This window comes from Scyliorhinus canicula, unplaced genomic scaffold (genome assembly GCF_902713615.1).
Source record: "Scyliorhinus canicula unplaced genomic scaffold, sScyCan1.1, whole genome shotgun sequence".
In the NCBI taxonomy this organism is placed as follows: domain Eukaryota; kingdom Metazoa; phylum Chordata; class Chondrichthyes; order Carcharhiniformes; family Scyliorhinidae; genus Scyliorhinus; species Scyliorhinus canicula.
In genome coordinates, this window is record NW_024055490.1 from 686,537 (window position 1) to 706,712 (window position 20,176).

General features: G+C 44.2%; 1 gene segment (V, D, J or C); it reads right to left on the bottom strand.

The window, feature by feature from the left end:
* Nucleotides 1–392: 392 nt before the first annotated feature.
* Nucleotides 393–967, bottom strand: LOC119960155. The segment is given in 2 exon segments: nucleotides 393–805; nucleotides 891–967. Coding segments are annotated over 2 exon segments (459 nt in total).
* Nucleotides 968–20,176: the final 19,209 nt, after the last annotated feature.

Here is a 20,176-nt window from a genome sequence, read left to right on the forward strand (position 1 = left end):
TGGACGATTTGCCCCTTCACATGGGGGTGCTCTGCAATTCTACAGATCATAGTTGTTCGACCTGAAATCTACTTTCCTGCACCATCCTCATATCCCTTATTTCCCCGAATATCCCCAAATCTGACATATATCTCGAAACAACTAAACGACGAACAACCGTCGCTCTCTGACACAGAGAGGGCGTGAAAGCGAATGTTAGTCCTGTTACTGAGCGTATCTTTGAGACAGGGCACAGATGGATGCTATTTAGTGTTGTGATGACGGTGGCATTTGGAGAGCTGCTCGCAAAGCACAGAAACTACTATAAAAATGGATTTAGCAGACAATGATACACGTTCAGCACTACAGAAACAAATAATTAGGGTTAGCTGCTCTTTATAACATTGCTTTGTTTACATTAATACTTCACAATCCAGGTGAAAGATCGGATTCCGTGAGAGGATGTGAAAGTGCATTGCCGGTTTTTGTACGGGTTGACTGTGCCTCTGTAACAGTGTGGGGCTCAGCGCACAGAGATACACGGCAGAGTCAGAGACACAGACCCCGGTGATATTTAAGGGAACCGTTTTCTTATCCTGGTCTAAATCAGCAGAAAACCGGCCAGGGAAATCTGAAGACCTTTCTCCCTTCCCCGTGCTATATTTCCTCAGTAGATATCTCGGAGCTTCCCCTGGATACTGGATGTACCAGAAGAGAGTCTCGCCAGTATATTTTGCTTTGTAACTGCAGTTCAATGTTGCTGTCTGTCCTTCCTGAACCGTTAATTCAGGCGGCTCCTGGGAAACCGAATCTTGGCCACTGGTTCCTGTAACAACGTATAGAATGTGTCATAAATCTGTGAGTAAATATAACCCATGAAACACAGACTGAGGATTTGAGCTCAGACTCACCGGGCAGCAAGACCATTATTATCAGTAAAGCACACAGGGAGCACATGGTTCCTGATTGGACAGTAAACAGCGACACTGTTTCAAATATGTTGTTGCTTCTAGTCTCATATCAAAGTGCAAACCCAGATCAGAGGCAAAGAGTAAAGGCAGATCAATTCGTGGGAAACTGAGGGGCGTTTGTCAGTACTACGATTTGGCTGGTCTCTCAGCTCTGACGTCAGCTGAGGGCCAATCACTGTCAGTTGAGCGTTTATTAGGGCGCGTTCTCTCCAATCACATTCCATCCCTGGCTGTGTGTTTGCCTTTCTCACATTGCCGTAATTCTGTCACTTGCTCGGTTGAAATCGTTTTCCTTCGACCTCAACTTTCACATCTTTCCTGAGGTAGATATTCCTCCCCAAAAATGTGAATGATAAAATAAATATTTTAAAATCAGCCTCACACACAGATGTTAACGAGGCCATTCAGTGCACAAACATAATTAATAATTACTGTTTTAAGGGTACACGGGATAAATAGTCATCCAACTCTACACCAAGATGCGCTTCCACTGGGGTCTCTTGTACCGGTAAAGTACTGATTTCAGTCAGTCATCACTTGTACCCCAGGAAATATAAACAGTGACAACTCTGAATTTGATCACTTTTAAAAAGTGCTGCATGGTAGATTACCACCTGATCAAGAAGTTTCACAAATACAGATTGATGAAATGATCCTCCGGGATCGGCAGGTTTATATAAATGGAATTTGATTCTGGGGTAATATGACCGCCAAATGTCAAATGGCCCAACAGTGAGAACCATTGACCTCATTGAGGGAAACCCATTCAGATGGAGCTGGATTGCCCCGTTTATTATCTGTACCAATGCAACTCCTTGTGCTTACTTGATACGGAAATTGCGCCAGTTTGTGTATGAGCCCCGCCGGGCCCTCATCCACTGTGGGTCTCAGCGCGCAGTAATACACGGCGCTGTCTGTCATCTTCAAATCTGTCAGGGACAAGTGAAAAGTGCTTTGTGTCGGGTTGAGTTTCCCGCTGAAACGTTCAAAGCCGGGAGCCGTTTCGTTGAACCCATAACTATCGGCTCTGGGCAGATACTGAGGAGCTCGGTGTGGATACTGGCGATACCAGAAGAGGTAATAGCTTGTAGCTGAACTCGATACCGAGTAACTGCAGGGTATGGCTGAATCTTCATCCTCTTCTGCGTCGACTCGTTGTTCTTCCTGAGACACCGAGTCTCCCTTACTCATCCCTAAAAAGAAAAAGCTGGTTAGAAGGAGAATCATGAGGAGGATGAGCACCCGAAGATGGAAATAAGAACCCATTTGGGAATTGGAGGATTTTGTACAGAGGTTCAATATAACCAACCTGTCATCAGGACAATAACCAGAGACAGGCAGAGTATCAGCCCCATGGTTCGAATCTGAACTCCAGATACAGAGACAGGTATCACTGACTGGACCAGCCCTGTAATTGGCGGAGATAAAACAATTAGCGAGATGTTATGAGTTCGAATCCGATTTCTTCGCTCCGCCCACCTTCACGTCTTAAAGCGGCCGCTTCCTCTGGAACGGGTCGGTGATGTTTGATACGTGATCAGAGAGCGCCCTCCTGTGGACAGCACAACCGCCTACACACTGCCACGTGCAACAACATGTACGAAAACATCATCCAGACATGCACAGACACTGCAATAAATTCCAACATTCGTTGACATGATTTTTGAGTGCATATTAGCCTGAGTTGCTAATGGTGAAAGTAAGTGAATATGTCCATCTCCCAGCAGCCTCGTTTACAGCACAGAATCAGCACAAACATAGACACAGAGACAGGTAAACACAGTGATCGACCCACAAACTGATCTCTCAAACAGACACACAGCCAACAATTAAAGTAAATAAGCAGCCAGATTAACACAGCCATAGAAACACAAAGGAGAAATTCCGTCAGAGACACTTTCAAAAACCTTGGACTTGTCCGAGCGAGCTTTCTGGGATGGAAATCCCTGAGTTTGTGTCAGTGCGGTAATATCATGTTGGATATTCATAGCGATCAAACTGCGCATGTTAGCAGCATGAACATCCCGGAACTTGTTTCCCATTAACCGTGAGGATCGATTTATAAAAGCGACTATCCTTTGTATTACGTTATACGTTGTATTAAGTTCGGGTTGGTTCACCCAGTCTCTCCATTAGTCCGCCCGTCCGACGGGTTCTTGAAAATGATAAAATGCTATCAGCTTTAATATTCATTCCATCTGTCTGTCTATCTACGTATCTATCTATTGAGCAATCGATTGATATATCAATCTAATATATCGACGCAACCATCAACTTTCTATTAATTCATCATTCTGCTGTGTGTGTTAACCACAAATAGGAGTGGTTCCTGGAGATCGGGTCGGACAGTGAGTAACAGAAGCTCAATCCGCTGATCTTATATTGTATCTGTTCAACCTCCAAATGTGAACTTTTCTGTTCTACTTTTATTGTCAGACCCAGAACAATGCTTCCACGTTCGTACTTCATACATATTTCTTTGGAACGAAAGAGGTTAACATTCGTTTCCTTTTCTTCTGAATACGCCAAAGAATATCACAATTTTCACATTGAATGGGCTGCAGCTGACTGACAGTGCTGTCTGCTGAGGTCAACACACAAAGGCCCCGGGACAACTGGGACCATTACCCTGTCTGTGACGTAATTTGAAGAGAGATTCGTTCAAACCTACCACCAGGTGGCGCATCCCACCTCCTGTCACGTTGCAACAACCAATACTGACTGACGCGTTCTCAATGTAACAACTGGTGCAATTAAGTCGTAACAATGAACGTCGTCTCACAGCTTCTTCGTTCAGAAACTTAGCTCACTGTTATGAACAATTCTGCAGACAAAAGTTGCAGAATGTTTTAAATTAACTTGATCTTTGGCGGAATCTATCACTGAAAATTAGAATGCAGGTGCGTCAAACAGTTTGGCGGGCAAGTGGTATGTTGCCCTTAATTGCAAGAGGACTTGCGAACAGGAGCAAGGCTGTCTTATAGCAGATATGCAGGGTATTGGTGGGCGTCACCTGGAATATTGGGAGCAGATTTAGACTCCTTACCTCAGAATGGAAATGCTTTCCATGGAGGCAGTGCAGCGACTGTTCATCAGGATAATGCCTGGGATGGCACCATTATCGTGTGAGGACAGATTGGATGAACCAGGCCTGATTTCCCTGGAGTTTAGAAGAATGAGACGCGATCTCGTTGAAGTATAAAATTCTGATAGGGCTGGACAGACTGGATGCAGGGACGATGTTTCCTCTGGGAGTGGCCAACAAGAGGTCACGGTCTCAGAGTGAGCCATTTAGGACAGAGATGAGGAGAAAGGTTTCACTCAAAGGTTTTGAACATGCAGAATTATCTACGACAGGTGGCTGCAGAGGACAAATTACCGAATATATTTCTGAAGGAAATGAATAAATTTCTCGTCTCTAAAGACGTGAAGGGGTATGGGACAGAGCTGGAGTCTGGTGTCGAGATAGAGGATCACCCGATACACTATTGAATGGCGAAGCAGGCTCGAAGGACCGAATATCCGATTCCTGCTCATACTTTATATATTTCTAAGATTCTGGTTTTCTTATATTACACAGGAACACCACACGTTTTATTTTATGTTCAACAACTTTCTTTTATTCCAGCACCAGATGTCACCCAAGGATTTTTTTTACTGCTCTAGCAGAGGGTCGATGATGATTCGATGGACTGAATGGCCTTCTGCATTATAAAGATTCTATGATTCTATGAGGTTGGAAGGCGTCGGGAGGAAATAAAGCTAAAGCGTTAAGATTGAATATTGTGGATCGGAAATGAATGTGAAACACGTTGCAGAGCAGTAAATGTTCATTTCCTTTTTAGCAAGTGGAATAATTAATCAGCATTGTAAGTTTGATTAATTTCACGTCAGGTTTAGTTTGTTAGGTCCACTCACTTGCACAAATCATCACATTGCAACGTGTGGTTCCCATGGCTCCACATTCATCCTTTCAAATAAGATAATCAAAAAAATAAATTAACAGCAATTGAGGCACCTTGCAATTTCGCTGACCTTAACTCACATTAATCTGCAGTTTAAATTTTGGGACCATCAGCGAAGACTATGAGCTGGTACATCAGTGCTTTGTTGATAAATTAAGCCGTGCGACGATTTATTAAGGGAAAATCATGTTTAATTAAGTTGCTTGAATTTTCTGATGAATAGCAAAGATGGTTGATCTGAGTATTGCTGTTGATAAACTTCCAAATGCCATTTGATAACGTTCTGCAGCGCCACCATGTGAGCAATAATGGAGCTCCTGAGGTAAAATGGACAGTAGCAAGGTGGACACGAAATTTCCAGGAAACAACTAGCTGTAGGGATCAGCTGTTTCTCGGAGTGAAGGGATGTTGTGGTGAATTTTCCAGGGATCTATATTGCGGCCTTATATATGACACATTAATGACCTGGACCTTGTTTAATAGGGGAGATTTTTAACAGCTGCGAATGATACACAATGTGACAGTGTTGCGAACCATTCGTAGGATAATGTACAACTTCAAAACAACAAACACAGGAATGGGTGGGAAATTGGCAGATTAAAGTTAGTGCAGTAAAGATTGAAGTAATTCATATGTCTTGCAGACCGCAGAAAGACAAAAGAAAATAAAGGGAATAATTCAAAAGGCAATGCAGGATCAGAGGGAGCTTTTACAAAGGGTCATCTGGACTCAAAACGTCAGCTATTTTCTCTCCTTACAGATGCTGCCAGACCTGCTGAGATTTTCCAGCATTTTCTCTTTTGGTTTCAGATTCCAGCATTCGCAGTAATTTGCTTTTACCCGAGGGGCCTGTTTATATGTAGATAAATTACTGACGGGGATAGGACAGTTGAGAGCGCGGTCATTAAAATAATTATTAAAGGACATTATCAATGGGTATATAAAATACAGAGGAATGGACGTTATGTTAAACTTGTATTAAATCCTGAACCCACTGAACTGAAGCAGTATGGGTATCACACTTACGGGACAATGTGAGTCATTAGGGTGGGTGCAGAAAATGCTCACGGGAATAGCTCCAGAGATGAGCAACTTCATCTCGGAAGATAGAGTGGACAAGTTGCGACTATGTCCCTTGACGAGCAGGTTACGACGTGATCTGACGAAGATATTCAAAATCATGAGGGTTCTCTCCAGAGTAGATATGGAGGAACCTATCCCACTGGCAGGAGGGCCGAGTGCCTGATTGAAGGAATTGGGAAAATAAGCATGGAGACATAAGGAGAAACATTTTCACCCAATGAGTGGTTAGGATGGACTGGACTCTTTGTTTGTGTCGCGGTGGTAGGGTCACTTGCTGCTTTCAAAGCGGTTTTGGATTATTATCTCAAAGGGAAAAACAATGCTAGATTGCGGGAAAAGAATGGTATTCAGCAAATCGCACCTATAGACGGTCAACACATACATATTTGTTCAAACAGCCTACGTCTGCACTGAAGACTCCCCTGACTATGGCAGTGGGTTAACTGTAATGTCACTGGGGCAGTAATTGAGATGTCAATCCTGCTACAGCTGATAGTGTGCTTTAAAAATGCAAATAGAGGCCCTGTAACTCAGCAGTTCGTGAGATTAGTAATCGCCAACAAATGTGGGCCTCGCCAATGAGGCCACATCTCATTAAATATATTTTATAAATCAGTAACTGCAATAGCAACGTTTGGCCAGTTGATGGCAGCGACACCGTGATTGCTGACATTACATGAAACAGAGATTGCCTCCATTGTTACTGCCAAGGACCCTCTCCCTATTCATATCTAACCAGACACCGTCTCTGATTCTATTAAGTTAGGTCAGCTTTCTGATTTTATGACAGCAGGTGTCAGTTGTTACTGTACTCGGCTCAATCCCAGCTGTTTATCTGCTGAACCAAAGGCCGCTTTATATTACACTAAGTACTCTGGAAGTTAGTACAGCATGGGATCATATCTCAGTTATTATTACAAATTAGAACCTTTAATGTCACAAGTAGATTCGCATTAACACTGCAATGAAGTTACTGTGAAAAGCCCCTCGTCGCAACACTCCAGCAGCTGTTCGGGTACACAGGGGGAGAATTCAGAATACCCAATTCATCTAACAGCACGTCTTTCAGGACATGTGGGAGGAAACCGGAGCACCCGGAGGAAACCCATCAGACAGTGACGTGCAGACTCCACGCAGACAGTGACCCAAGCCGTGAATCAAACCTGGGGCCCTGACGCTGTGAAGGAATAGTGCTAACCACTGTAATAGTTCATGTCTCAAATGTTACTTCACTAGATTCAATCTCCACGGATACTAAACCAGAACATGTTACTGTTTGTATTACCTGAGGCACTGGTTCAGTTATTGCTTTACCGGAAGCTGCCACGTTCCTCAAGGTAGTGGTCTGGGCCCAACCATATCCAGCTGCTTCATGAATGGCCTATCGTCCATCACAGGACAAAAGTGAGCATGTTTGCCTTTGATTGCACAATGTTCAACACCTTTTGCGACTCATTAGATGCAATCCATGTCAGAATACAACAAGATCTGGACTATATTCAGGCTTGGGCTAAAAAGTGGCAAGTACAGGTAATGTCCCGTTCGAACACGAGAAGATCTAACCATCTCCCCTTGACATTCAGTGGCATTACCATCACAGAATCCCCATTATCAGCCTCCAGGGGGCTGCTGTTGCCCGGAAACTGAACTGGACTCGCCATATAAATACTGTTGCGACATGAACAGGTTGAAGGCGAGGAATGCTGCCGCGAGTAACTCACTTCCTGTCCCCAAAGCCTGTCCACCATCACCAGGGCACAAGTCAGGAATGTAATGGAATACCTCCACGTGTCTGGATGAGTGCAGCTCCAACAGCATTCGAGAAGCAAGACACCATCCGGGAGAAAAGAGCCCGCTTGATTGCTAACCCTTCCAAAAACGTTATATCCCGCCAACCGACGAATAATGGCAGCTTTCTGTCCCACCTAAAAGATGCACTAGAGCAACTCAACAAGGTTCCTCCAGCAGCACCTTCCAAACCCATGACCACTGCCACCTGGAAGGACAAATGCAGCAGATACCTGGGATCACCTTCAAGTCACTCACCATCCTGACTTGGAAATATATCCCCGTTACGTCACTTTCGCTGGGTCAATAGGCTGGAATTCCCTCCCTGACAGCTCTCTGGCGTACCTATACGTTAGGAACTGCAGCGATGATTTAAGAGGCAACTCACCACCACCTTCTGAAGGACAACAAGAGATCGAAAAGCAATGTTGACCTAACCAGCTACGCTCCCATCCCATCAATGAATTAAACAATAGAGCGCAGATACAGGATCTGGCCCAATATAGACAGATATATATGCTAAAGTAGTGATCACACGAACCTGTCATGAGAGCAATAACATTTATTGATATATGCATTACGTAGGCATAGGAAAGTCAGCACCCGATCTAGCATTGGAATAAGCGTGTATTTGTGTGGTCATAATCGGAAAAATACTTTGTACAATAATAATTGGAATAGGTCAAAATAGCAATACAGGAAACAGCCTCTTAGAACCGACAGGTACAGAGTTCCCAGAAATAATAATAATAACCTTTATTATGGTCAAAAATAGGCTTACATTAACACTGCAATTAATTTACTGTGAAAATCCCCTAGTCGCCACACATGGGCGCCTGTTCGGGCACACTGAGGGGGATTTCAGCATGTCCAATTCACCTAACAAACACGTCTTCGGGGACGTTAATAATAATGGGGCTAAAAATAGAGAATCAAAGCATTAAAACCTGAATGGCAGATATGCTATTACTTTAACCATCACATAGTGTCTTTGTGTCCACCCATATTGTATACTTATTTTAAATGCAAATAATACAGAGATTTATGCAATTTAAAAAGTTACAACCTGCAGTGCATTATTGAACACATCAGTGGCCCCGGTCTGATGATAAAGTACAGCCAATCAAAGTTATGTATAAAATAACCATGTGTATGTGTGAGAGAGAGAGACAGACAGCGCCCATTGCATTGTCGCCAATGTTTCAGCGCGTATTGATATATCAGATTTTCCCCCAAATGCTTAATTACAGAGTCAAGCACCATTTCAATATGGACTGGATGAAGTTAGTGTAATGGCAAAAAAAACGACATTGCTGGAATTTCTCTGCATGTCAGTCAGAATGTGAGGAGAGAAACAGAGTTCACGTTTCATGTCACTGACAGAATATCAGCACCAGGTTCATCAACCTGAAACTCACTGTATTCCTCTCCGAAAATACGACCCGCCAGAGCAGCACATTTTGCCGAACTTCTGTTGCGGAGCTGTTTGTCGTGGGTTCAAGTACGACTCCAGGGTTTGGTGACCATGGAAGGAGTGTTCGTGCAACTGAAACGGGTTATTGAACAGCCTCCAAAATCCTTCACCCTCTCTACACCTTATTGTGGGAGCGGAAATAATATGAATGTATGAAAAGCAAACGGATTTCCATCCCCTTTCTGATCTGCTGAGACTTTCCAGCACTTTATGTGTTTATTTTAGATTTCTAGTATGTGTGGTGTGTTACCTTTGTACTAATGTAATGGGAAATGCAAACAGGTTTTGTGGCCATTAATTCGTTAGTGACACTCTCACCCCTGACTCTCAATTCTCACGGTGATAGTTTGGATCAAAATCCTTGTTTTTTGTATCCATTATTTTCTTCGACTCAACTGCATTGAGGGGACCATAAGACCAGAAGAAATAGGAACAAAAGTCGGCCATTCAGCCCTTCGTTCCCGCTTCACCATTTAATAGGTTCCCATTCATGGCTAATCGAACACTCACTAAATCCGCATTCCACCATAAATTCCATGAACCTTTATTCCTTACTGGTTAAAACCTTTCGATCTCAGCCGTGCAAATGGTCAAGGACTCGGTCTCCACAGCTTCCTGGGGTGACGAATTCACAAGATTCACCACTCTTTCAGAGAACAAAACCTTCCTCAAATCCGGGTTATTCTGTGTCCCTGCCCTCTGGTCCTACACTATCCCATGAGTGGAAACATCCTCGCTCGATATACCCCGTCTACCCGCCTCAGAATCTAAAGGGTGAAGGACAGAACAACTCTGAACAATCTCTCGATCCAGCGAAAGACGGGTTCCTGGGACATCATTCTTTAATTAATTTATTTCCAATTAAGGGGCATATGGCCTGGCCAATCCACCATCCTTCATGTCTTTGGGTTGTGGAGTGAGACTCGGGCAGAATGTGCAAACGCTACACAGACTTGACCCGGGGACGGGATCGAACCCGGGTCCTCAACGCCGTGAGGCACTAGTGCTAACCAGCGCACCTCCGTGACGCTCTCCTGGAACATCATTAAAGTTTACGTTCCTGCCAACATCGAAAAAAACAAGCAACTTCAATCTCATTGGATTTGTCAAGGGATTTCCAACTGCCGGACCGGGGTCAGACTGCCGTCAGGGAAAATAATAATCACAGAGACCGGCTCCAGTGTATCAATAACAGAGACTGCCTGGCCCGGGTCAGACTGGCTTTTAAAGCAGGCCAGCAGCATGGTTCGATTCCCGTACCAGCCTCCCCGAACAGGCGCCGGCATGTGGCGACTGGGGGCTTTTCACAGTAAGTTCATAGAAGCCTACTCGTGACAATAAGCGATTTTCATTTTCAAAGACTAAAAGCCAACGTCTCATCACAGGAAGAATCAGTGCCACAAAAGTTAACGATAATTGCTCTTTGTCGAAACAAGTGCTGTTCACTGTTACTTTGTCCAAAGTAGTGGATTGCAAACAGCAACGAGCCTCTGAAAAATTCGTGGCAATTTTCTACACACACCCAGGTTCTGCTAAAAGACAGGATCAGCATAAGAGGAAAGCTGTGTAATGATTGCTTTTTATTCGGCCTCAATGAAGGACAGAGGTAGATACAGAAAAGGTGCTGGGACAATGATTATAGATGAACCATCCAACTGGTCCCATTCCCTCTCATCCTTCAGATCTTAATACCTTCAAATATTTATCCATCATTTTCCAAAGTTACTGTTAAATCTGATTCCATCATAATTTCCCCTTGTGTGTTCCAGTTTATAACAATTGGCTGTGTAAAAACAATCCTCCTGTTCAATACAGTAAATCTGTGTCCTCTGGGTACAGACCCTCCTGCCAGTTGTAATAGTCTCTCTCTAATTACTCTATTCAAACCTTGATTTTTTTTAGCAATTTAATTAAATAGACACACATAAAGATGGAGAAAGATACAGAGAGAGAGAGAGAGAGAGTGAAACTGAGCGAAGAAATGAGAAAGAGAGACGCGGGGTTGAGAGATAAAAACTGAGAAACAGTAAAAACAAATTACACACAGAGAGGGAGAATGATAAAATAGTGAAATGCAACAAGATATAATTTCCTGGCTTCAGAGAACCGGGGAAACTCAGTCACTGATCCACTGACCATCCAGTTATGTCCTGGAATGGAAGCTTTGAACAGATCACAACAGGTTCATTTGTAAATGTCACCGCAATGTGATCTGTGGGACTCTGCCCTGACTCTGTGGACAGATATAAACCGCATTAACAGATGTTCTCACCAGATTGGGGTCTCTGGATTTATTTTCTGCTCAGAAGTGAGATGTGTGGTTTGGAACCGGCAGCAGAGAAACAGGAAGTTGTGTTACCTGAGAATGAAACAGCAGGCGTCAGTTTCATGTTATCACCCTGAACAGTCTTCCTGCCTGTGAGGGTGAACTCACTCTGACAGCATCAAGAACACCCACACAGATTGCTTCCGGCCTCAGCATTACATTCACCTCCATTCTCATTCACTTTAAAAAGTTAGATTATGTGTTTAAAAACGCAATAACCGATCGGGAGATGCACAGATGATCTTCACTGGTCACAGTACAAATAATAATCTGGAGAGAAGAAGGGAAATTAAAACAACAATCTGTTAACCGAGGTTATACTAAAGTAGAAAAATTTGAAGTCACTTGATGTCTGAGAGGGAGAGAGAGAGAGAGGGAGGGAGCGGTTAAGTGAATGAGCTGGTGCCTTTTTGGCACAGAATTTTCCTCTGCTGACGTTTTAGTGCTTAATTGTTTTAGACATGAAGTGCCTTCAAGAAAAAAGATTTAAACACGAGGTGCCTGACCCGGCTGGTGTGTGTCTTTGTAAGTGAGTTAAGTGTGAGAGAGAGAAGCGGGAACAACTGATTTAGGTGCAGCCTGAGACAGAGAAAGCGAGGTGAACCGATATGTAAGTAATTTGAAAGATTTATTTGCCTTTTCAATTGAATGGACAGCTTGATATTACTGTCTAGATCACTCAAGACAATACATTACAAGTACATATTGAGTGTAGCACAGGACCTGGAAGGTAATCTCAATAAAATGTCGTCATGCGCTAAAACATAATTGCAATTATTGGCAACGCCATTTTGCAAACAATTAATAATGATGTGTTCCAGACCAACCGGCCCTTATAGACATACAGGCACACACATAAACACATATATCCACACACAGACACTCACACACATACATACATACACAGACAATTTCAGACTCTGTCTCTCACAATCAGTGGCCACACCAAAAGCAAACAGAAATCCATTCAGCAAAAAGGGTGAAAGTCAATTCGGCCCATGAAGGGAAACAGTAGGTAGTTGCCACAGATGAACACAAGTCTGAATCAGTCACCAAAAAAAAGTTCTGTCCGTCGGATTGCTAAACTAACAAGTTTTTTAAATTTATTTTTTCGTTTTCAGTAATTGGGAAGTTAGTTCAGTGGGAATGGAGGTTAGGGCAGTTGAATGTTCCTCCTGCAGAATGTGGGAGGAAAGGGTCACCTCGAGTGTCCCTGCTGACTACATCTGCGGGAAGTGCACCCACCTCCAGCTCCTCGAGAACCGCGTTAGGGACCTGGAGCTGGAGCTGGATGAACTTCGGATCATTCAGGAGGCGGAGGGGGTTATTGAGAGGAGTTATAGGGAGGTAGTCACACCTCAGGTAAAAGAACAAGGTAGATGGGTTACCGTCAGGGGAACGATGGGAACCGGCAGGCAGTGCAGGGATCCCCTGTGGTCGTTCCCCTCAATAACAAGTATACTGTTTTGGATACTGTTGAAGGGGACGACATACCGGGGGTAAGCAATGGGACACAGTTCTCTGGCACAGAGTCTGTCCCTATTGCTCAGAAGGGAAGGGAGAAGAGGAACAGGGCACTTGTCATTGGGGACTCCATAGTTAGAGGAACAGACAGGAGGTTCTGTGGGAACGAAAGAGACTCACGGTTGGTGTGTTGCCTCCCAGGTGCCAGGGTTCGTGATGTCTCTGATCGTGTTTTTGGGATCCATAAGGGGGAGCGGGAGCTGCCCCAATTCGTGGTCCACATAGATACCAACGACATAGGTAGGAAGGGAGATGGGGATTTGAGACAGAAATTCAGGGAGCTAGGGTGGAAGCTGAGAGCTAGAATAAACAGAGTTGTTATCTCTGGGTTGTTACCCGTGCCACGTGCTAGCGAAGTGAGAAATAAGGAGAGAGAGGAGTTGAACACTTGGCTACAGGGATGTTGCAGGAGGGAGGGTTTTGGTTTCCTGGACAATTGAGGCTCATTCTGGGGTAGGTGGGACCTCTACAAACAGGACGGTCTTCACCTGAACCAGAGGGGTACCAATATCCTGGGGGGGGGGGGGGGAGATTTGCTAGTGCTCTTCGGGGGGTTTAAACTAATTCAGCAGGGGGATGGGAACCTAAATTGTAGTCCCAGTGTACAGGATGCTGAGAGTAGTGAGGTCAGGGATAGGGTTAAAAGTTTGAAAGAGGGCACCGGCAAGCAAGATGCTGGTTTGAAGTGTGTCAACTTCAACACCAGGAGCATCCGGAATAAGGTGGGAGAGCTTGCAGCATGGGTTGGTACTCGGATCTCGATGTTGTGGCGATTTCGGAGACATGGGTAGAGCAGGGACAGGAATGGTTGTTGCAGGTTCCAGGATTTCGATGTTTCTGTAAGAACAGAGAAGATGGTAAAAGAGGGGATGGGGGGGGGGGGTGGCATTGTTAATCAAGGAAAGTATTACGGCGGCAGAAAGGACGTTTGAGGACTCGTCTACTGAGGTAGTATGGGCCGAGGTTAGGAACAGGAGAGGAGAGGCCACCCTGTTGGGAGTTGTCTATAGACCTCCGAATAGTTCCAGCGATGTAGAGGAAAGATTGCAAAGATGATCCTGGATAGGAGCGAGCGTAACAGGGTAGTTGTTATGGGGGACTTTAACTTTCCAAATATTGACTGGAAATACTATTGTTCGAGTACTATAGATGGGTCAGTTTTTGTGCAGTGTGTGCAGGAGGGTTTTCTGACACAGTATGTAGACAGGCCAACAAGGGGCGATGCCACATTGGATTTGGTAGTGGGTAATGAACCCGGCCAGGTGTTAGATTTAGATGTAGGTGAGCACTTTGGTGATAGTGATCACAATTCGGTTATGTTTACTTTAGCAATGGGCAGGGATAGGTAATTACCGCAAGGCAAGAATTATAGCTGGTGGAAAGGCAATTATGATGCTATTCGGCAAGATTTAGGATGTATAGGATGGGGAAGGAAACTGCAGGGGATGGGTACAATCGAAATGTGGAGCTTTTTCAAGGAACAGCTACTGCGTGTCCTTGATAAGTATGTACCTGTCAGGCAGGGAGGAAGTTGTTGAGCAAGGGAACCGTGGTTTACTAAGGAAGTTGAAGCATTTGTCAAGAGGAAGAAGAAGGCTTATGTTAGGATGAGACATGAAGGCTCAGTTACGGCACTTGAGAGTTACAAGTTAGCCAGGAAGGACCTAAAGGGAGAGTTAAGAAGAGCGAGGAGAGGACACGAAAAGTCGTTGGCGGATAGGATCAAGGAAAACCTTAAGGCTTTCAATAGGTATATCAGGAAGAAAAGAATGACTAGAGTAAGATTAGGGCCAATCAAGGATAGTAGTGGAAAGTTGTGTGTGGAATCAGAGGAGATAGGGGAAGCGTTAAATGGATATTTTTCATCAGTGCGTACACTGGAGAAAGAAAATGTTGTCGAGGAGAATACTCAGGTACAGTCGACCAGGCTAGATGGGATTGAGGTTCACGAGGAGGTGTTAGCAATTTTGGAAAGTGTAAAAATAGATAAGTCCCTTGGGCCAGATGGGATTTATCCTAGGATTCTCTGGGAAGCCAGGGAGGAGATTGCAGAGCCTTTGTCCTTGATCTTTATGTCGTCTTTGTCGACAGGAATAGTGCCAGAAGACTAGAGGATAGCAAATGTTGTCCCCTTGTTCAAGAAGGGGAGTAGAGGCAACCCTGGTAATTATAGACCTGTGAGCATTACTTCGGTTGTGGGTAAAATGTTGGAAAATGTTATAAGAGATAGGGTTTATAATCATCTTGAAAAGAACAAGTTGATTAGCGATACGCAACACGGTTTTGTGAAGGGCAGGTCATGTCTCATAAACCTGATTGAGTTTTTAGAGAAGGTGACCAAACAGGTGACAGATGAGGTTAAAGCGGTTGATGTGGTGTATATGGATTTCAGTAAGGCGTTTGATAAGGTTCCCCACGGTAGGCTACTGCAGAAAATACGGAAGTATGGGATTGAAATGAAAAATGAAAATCGCTTATTGTCACGAGTGGGCTTCAATGAAGTTACTGTGAAAAGCCCCTAGTCGCCACATTCCGGCGCCTGTCTGGGGAGGCTGGTACGGGAATCGAACCATGCTGCTGGCCTGCTTTAAAAGCCAGCAATTTAGCCCAGTAAGCTAAACCAGGCCCTGTCAAAGGGCTCGTCCGGGATTTGAACCCGGGACCTCTCACATTCTCATATAGCACAAACACCGAAGCGAGAATCTTACCCAGAGACCAACGAGCCAGATTCAAGGTGATTGAGCGGTTTGGATCAGTAATTCGCTAGCTGAAAGAAGACTGAGGGTGGTGGTTGAAGGCAAATGTTCATCCTGGAGTTCAGTTACTAGTGGTGGACCGCAAGGGTCTGTTTTGGGGCCACTGCTGTTTGTCATTTTTATAAATGACCTGGAAGAGGGTGTAGAAGGGTGGGTTAGTAAATTTGCGATGACACGAAGGTCGGTGGAGTTGTGGATAGTGCTGAAGGATGTTATAGGTTAAAGAGGGACATAGATAAGCTGCAGAGCTGGGCTGAGAGGTGGCAGATGGAGTTTAATGCGGAAAAGTGTGAGGTGGTTCACTTTGGAAGGAGTAACAGGAATGCAGAGTACTGGGCTAATGGCAAGATTCTTGGTAGTGTAGATGAACAGAGAGATCTCGGCATCCAGGTACATAAATCCCTGAAAATTGCCACCCAGGTTAATAGGGCTGTTAAGAAGGCATATGGTGTGCTAGCCTTTATCAGTAGGGGGATTGAGTTTCGGATCCAGGTGGTCATGCTGCAGCTGTACAAAACTCTGGTGCGGCCGCACCTAGAGTCCTGCGTACGGTTCTGGTCACCACATTATAGGAATGATGTGGAAGCTTTGTAAAGGGTTCAGAGAAGATTTACTAGGATGTTGCCTGGTATGGAGGGAAGGTCTTACGAGGAAAGGCTCAGGGACTTGAGGTTGTTTTCGTTAGGGAGGAGAAGGCTGAGAGGTGACTTAATAGAGACATATAAGATAGTCAGAGGATTAGATAGGGTGGACAGTGGGAGTCTTTTTCCTCGGATGGTGATGACCAACACATGGGGACATAGCTTTAATTTGAGGGGTGGTAGATATAGGACAGATGTCAGAGGCAGTTTCTTTACTCAGAGAGTAGTAAGGGCGTGGAACGCCCTGCCTGCAACAGTAGTAGACTCGCCAACTTTAAGGGCATTTAAGTGGTCACTGGATAGACATATCGATGCAAATGGAATAGTGTAGGTCAGATAGGCTTCAGATGGTTTCACAGGTCGGCGCAACATCGAGGGCCGAAAGGCCCGTACTGCGCTGTAATGTTCTATGTTCTGTGTGCTATGTCTACCACAATGGAATTTGTGACTGTGTTGTGCAATGTGATTTTCAATATCGCCCCTATGTTTCTGTTCCTCAGTCTGGTGATGAAGCGATTGGCACAAATTTCACTCCGATCTTTCAGCAAAATGTTACACATCCATTACCAGACCAATCACACAACAGCAAATAGTTATGCATTATGCATTATGCTTTTATAAGTGAATTAAGTCTGAGAGAGGACAGAGAGATTAATTAATCTAGGTGTAGACTGAAACAGATGAGATCAGATTGGCAGTAGTTTTAAAGATGTATTTGCCTTTGCAACGAACGTCCATCACAGCTAATAGTTATTAACACGACAAAATGTATTCTTCCAAACACAAGTGAGTGTCACAAATCAGTGGCTCAGTGGTATTGTCGCTGGATTCGTCATCCAGAGACCCAGAGTCAAGCTCTGGGGACCCGGGTTTCCACCACGGCAGGTTGTGAAATTTCAATCAAGAAAAATCTGGAATTAAAAGTCTAATGATGACCATGAAACCATTGTCGTGTGTAATCAAAACCCATCTAGTTCACTGGTGTCCTTCAGAGAAGGGCATCTGTTGCCCTTAACTAGTCTGGTTGACATATGATGCCTGATGACTCCACAGCAATGTGGTTGACTCTGGGATGGGTAAGAACAGGGGCTGGTTTAGCTCATTCAGCTAAATCACTGGTTTTTAAAGCAGTCTAGCTTGTTCTTGCACAGTTCAATTCCCGGACAGGCGCTGGAATGTGGCGACTAGGGGCTTTTCGCAGTAACTTCATTGAAGCCTACTCATGACAATAAGCGATTTTCATTTCATTTCAACTGCAGGATCAGCCAACGACATCTACATCCCATGAATGAATAAAAAATATTTAGCATTTTGAAAATGAAATTCCATATTTCTTTCATTCTATCTATCTATCTATCTATCTATCTATCTATCTATCTATCTATCTATCTATCTATCTATCTATCTATCTATCTATCTATCTATCTATCTATCTATCTATCTATCTATCTATCTATCTATCTATCTATCTATCTATCTATCTATCTATCTGTCTATCCGTCTATCTATCTATCTATCTATCCGTCTATCTATCTATCCGTCTATATTTTAGACAACGTTATGTTTTTCATTCATTTACGGGATTATGGTGCCATTGACTGGGTCAGCAATTATGGCCCATTCCAAGTTGCCATTCAGAAGGTGGTGGTGAGCTGCCCTCTTGAATCGCTGCAGTCCCTACAGTGGGGCTGTTTAGCACAGGGCTAATTCGCTGGCTTTGAAAGCTGACGAAACAGGCCAGCAGCACAGTTCGATTCCCGTAACAGCCTCCCCAACAAGCGCCTAAATGTGGTGACTAGGGGCTTTTCACAGTAACTTCATTTGAAGCCGACTCGTGACAATGAGCGATTTTCATTTCATTTCAATTCCTGATATGCAGTTACACCCATACTGCTTTTAGCGAGAGAAGTCCAGTATTTTCATCCAGCCACAGTGAAGGAGCGGTGATATATTTGCAAGACAAGATGGTGAGTGATTTGGAGAGGAATCTCCAGTTGGTGGTGTTTCAAAGTATCTGCTGCTCAGGTCCTTGTTGATGGTTGTCGCCGTGGGTCAGGTAGGTGCTGAGTATGAAACCTTCATTAGTTCCAACAGTAAATCTTGTGGATGGCAACAATCAAGCGACTGCTTTGCCCTGGATGGTGCAAAGCTTCTTGAGGTTTGCTGAAGCTGCACTCCAGACAAGTGGAGCTTGTATTCCATTAAACTTCTGACCTTTGCCTTGCAAATGATGGACAGGCTTTGGACAATCGGGATGTGAGTTACTGGCTGTAGGATTCCTAGCCTTTGAACTGCTCTGGCAGCCACAGCATTCGTCTGGCTTGTCCAGATTAGTTTCCGGTCAATGACAACCCCCAGGATGCTGATTGTGCGGTAACCAATGCAAATAAATCTGATGCTCTATTCTGTGGGGTAGGAACGTTTGTTATACAAAGTGAGACACAGAAGACTTCAGCCGTGAATGAAACAGAGTCTAACAAAATAATATCAGAGAGCGGGCATCGTATAATATAAATGGAGATTTGGTGCAGTTTTACAAATAATATCGAAAGATATAAACACTGAGAGGGTCTAATTTAGAGAGAACTGAGAAAGGACCTTTTTTATTTTAAACAATGATATGACGAGTGCGGTAATAAATGAGATGCAACCCATTGCACGATTAATAATGGTATTATATCGCACAGTAATAACTAAAACAGAATGTAGCGTAACATTTACAGGTACAGAAACTGACATTAAATAAACGGAGCCGGCGGTGTACCTGAATTACTAAAACAGGGCCTCGATTAATACAGGTGGAGACAGTGCAGTGCAGTGGAAACCGAGAATTTCCTCCCACAGTCCAAAGATGCGCAGGTTAGGTGGATTGGCCATTCTAAAAGATTTTTCCTGAGTGTGCAAAGGTTAGATGAGGTTACGGGGATAGCATGGAGGATTGGTCCTCAGTGGGGTGCCGTTTTGGAGGGCGGGTGCAGACTCGATGGGCCGACTGGCCTCCTTCTGCACTGTCGGGATTCTATGATTCTTTGAAAAGACCGGGATTCACAATAACTGGGGCAGGGTTTGTTTTTCTAATTTCACCTATATGTTTTAGAATTCCCTTTATACCAAAGAACCTTACGGGCCAATATTCTAAAAACGGCGAACAGGGAACTACCTCCCTGACTCCAGTACAGGCCTCTGAGAGTGCTAATCGGGTCAAACTCTCCTTTCAAGTTATCCCCCGGTATAACTCCTACCTTCACTGAAGAATTTTACTTACTTACCCCTTAATGGCATTGATGTCCAGGGTCCTGCGTTCTTAAGGAAGTGAAGTAAGCTAATAACCACTTTTTCAGGTTAAATTATTTTATTATTAACATACTCTTTTTTATCTCATTAAATTAAACACATTATTTACTTTTTGATGTTGTCTGGTTGGTTGGTGAGGCCTTCAGACTCTCTCTCTCTCTCTTTCACTTTCAAGCCTCCTGGTCATCTCTCCTGGTGCAGTTTTCTCTTTTCCTCCTCTTCTGTCTTCTGTGGCTGCTGCTCGGCCGTCTTCCTTCTGGTCTGGTCTGGTCTTTTGGGCCGCTTCTCTCCTGGGCCTTCCCTCTCCTGGGCCGCTGCTCCTGCTGTCCTTCTTGCTTCTTCGGGTGCCGCTGGTGTTCTGCTGCTGGTGTCTTT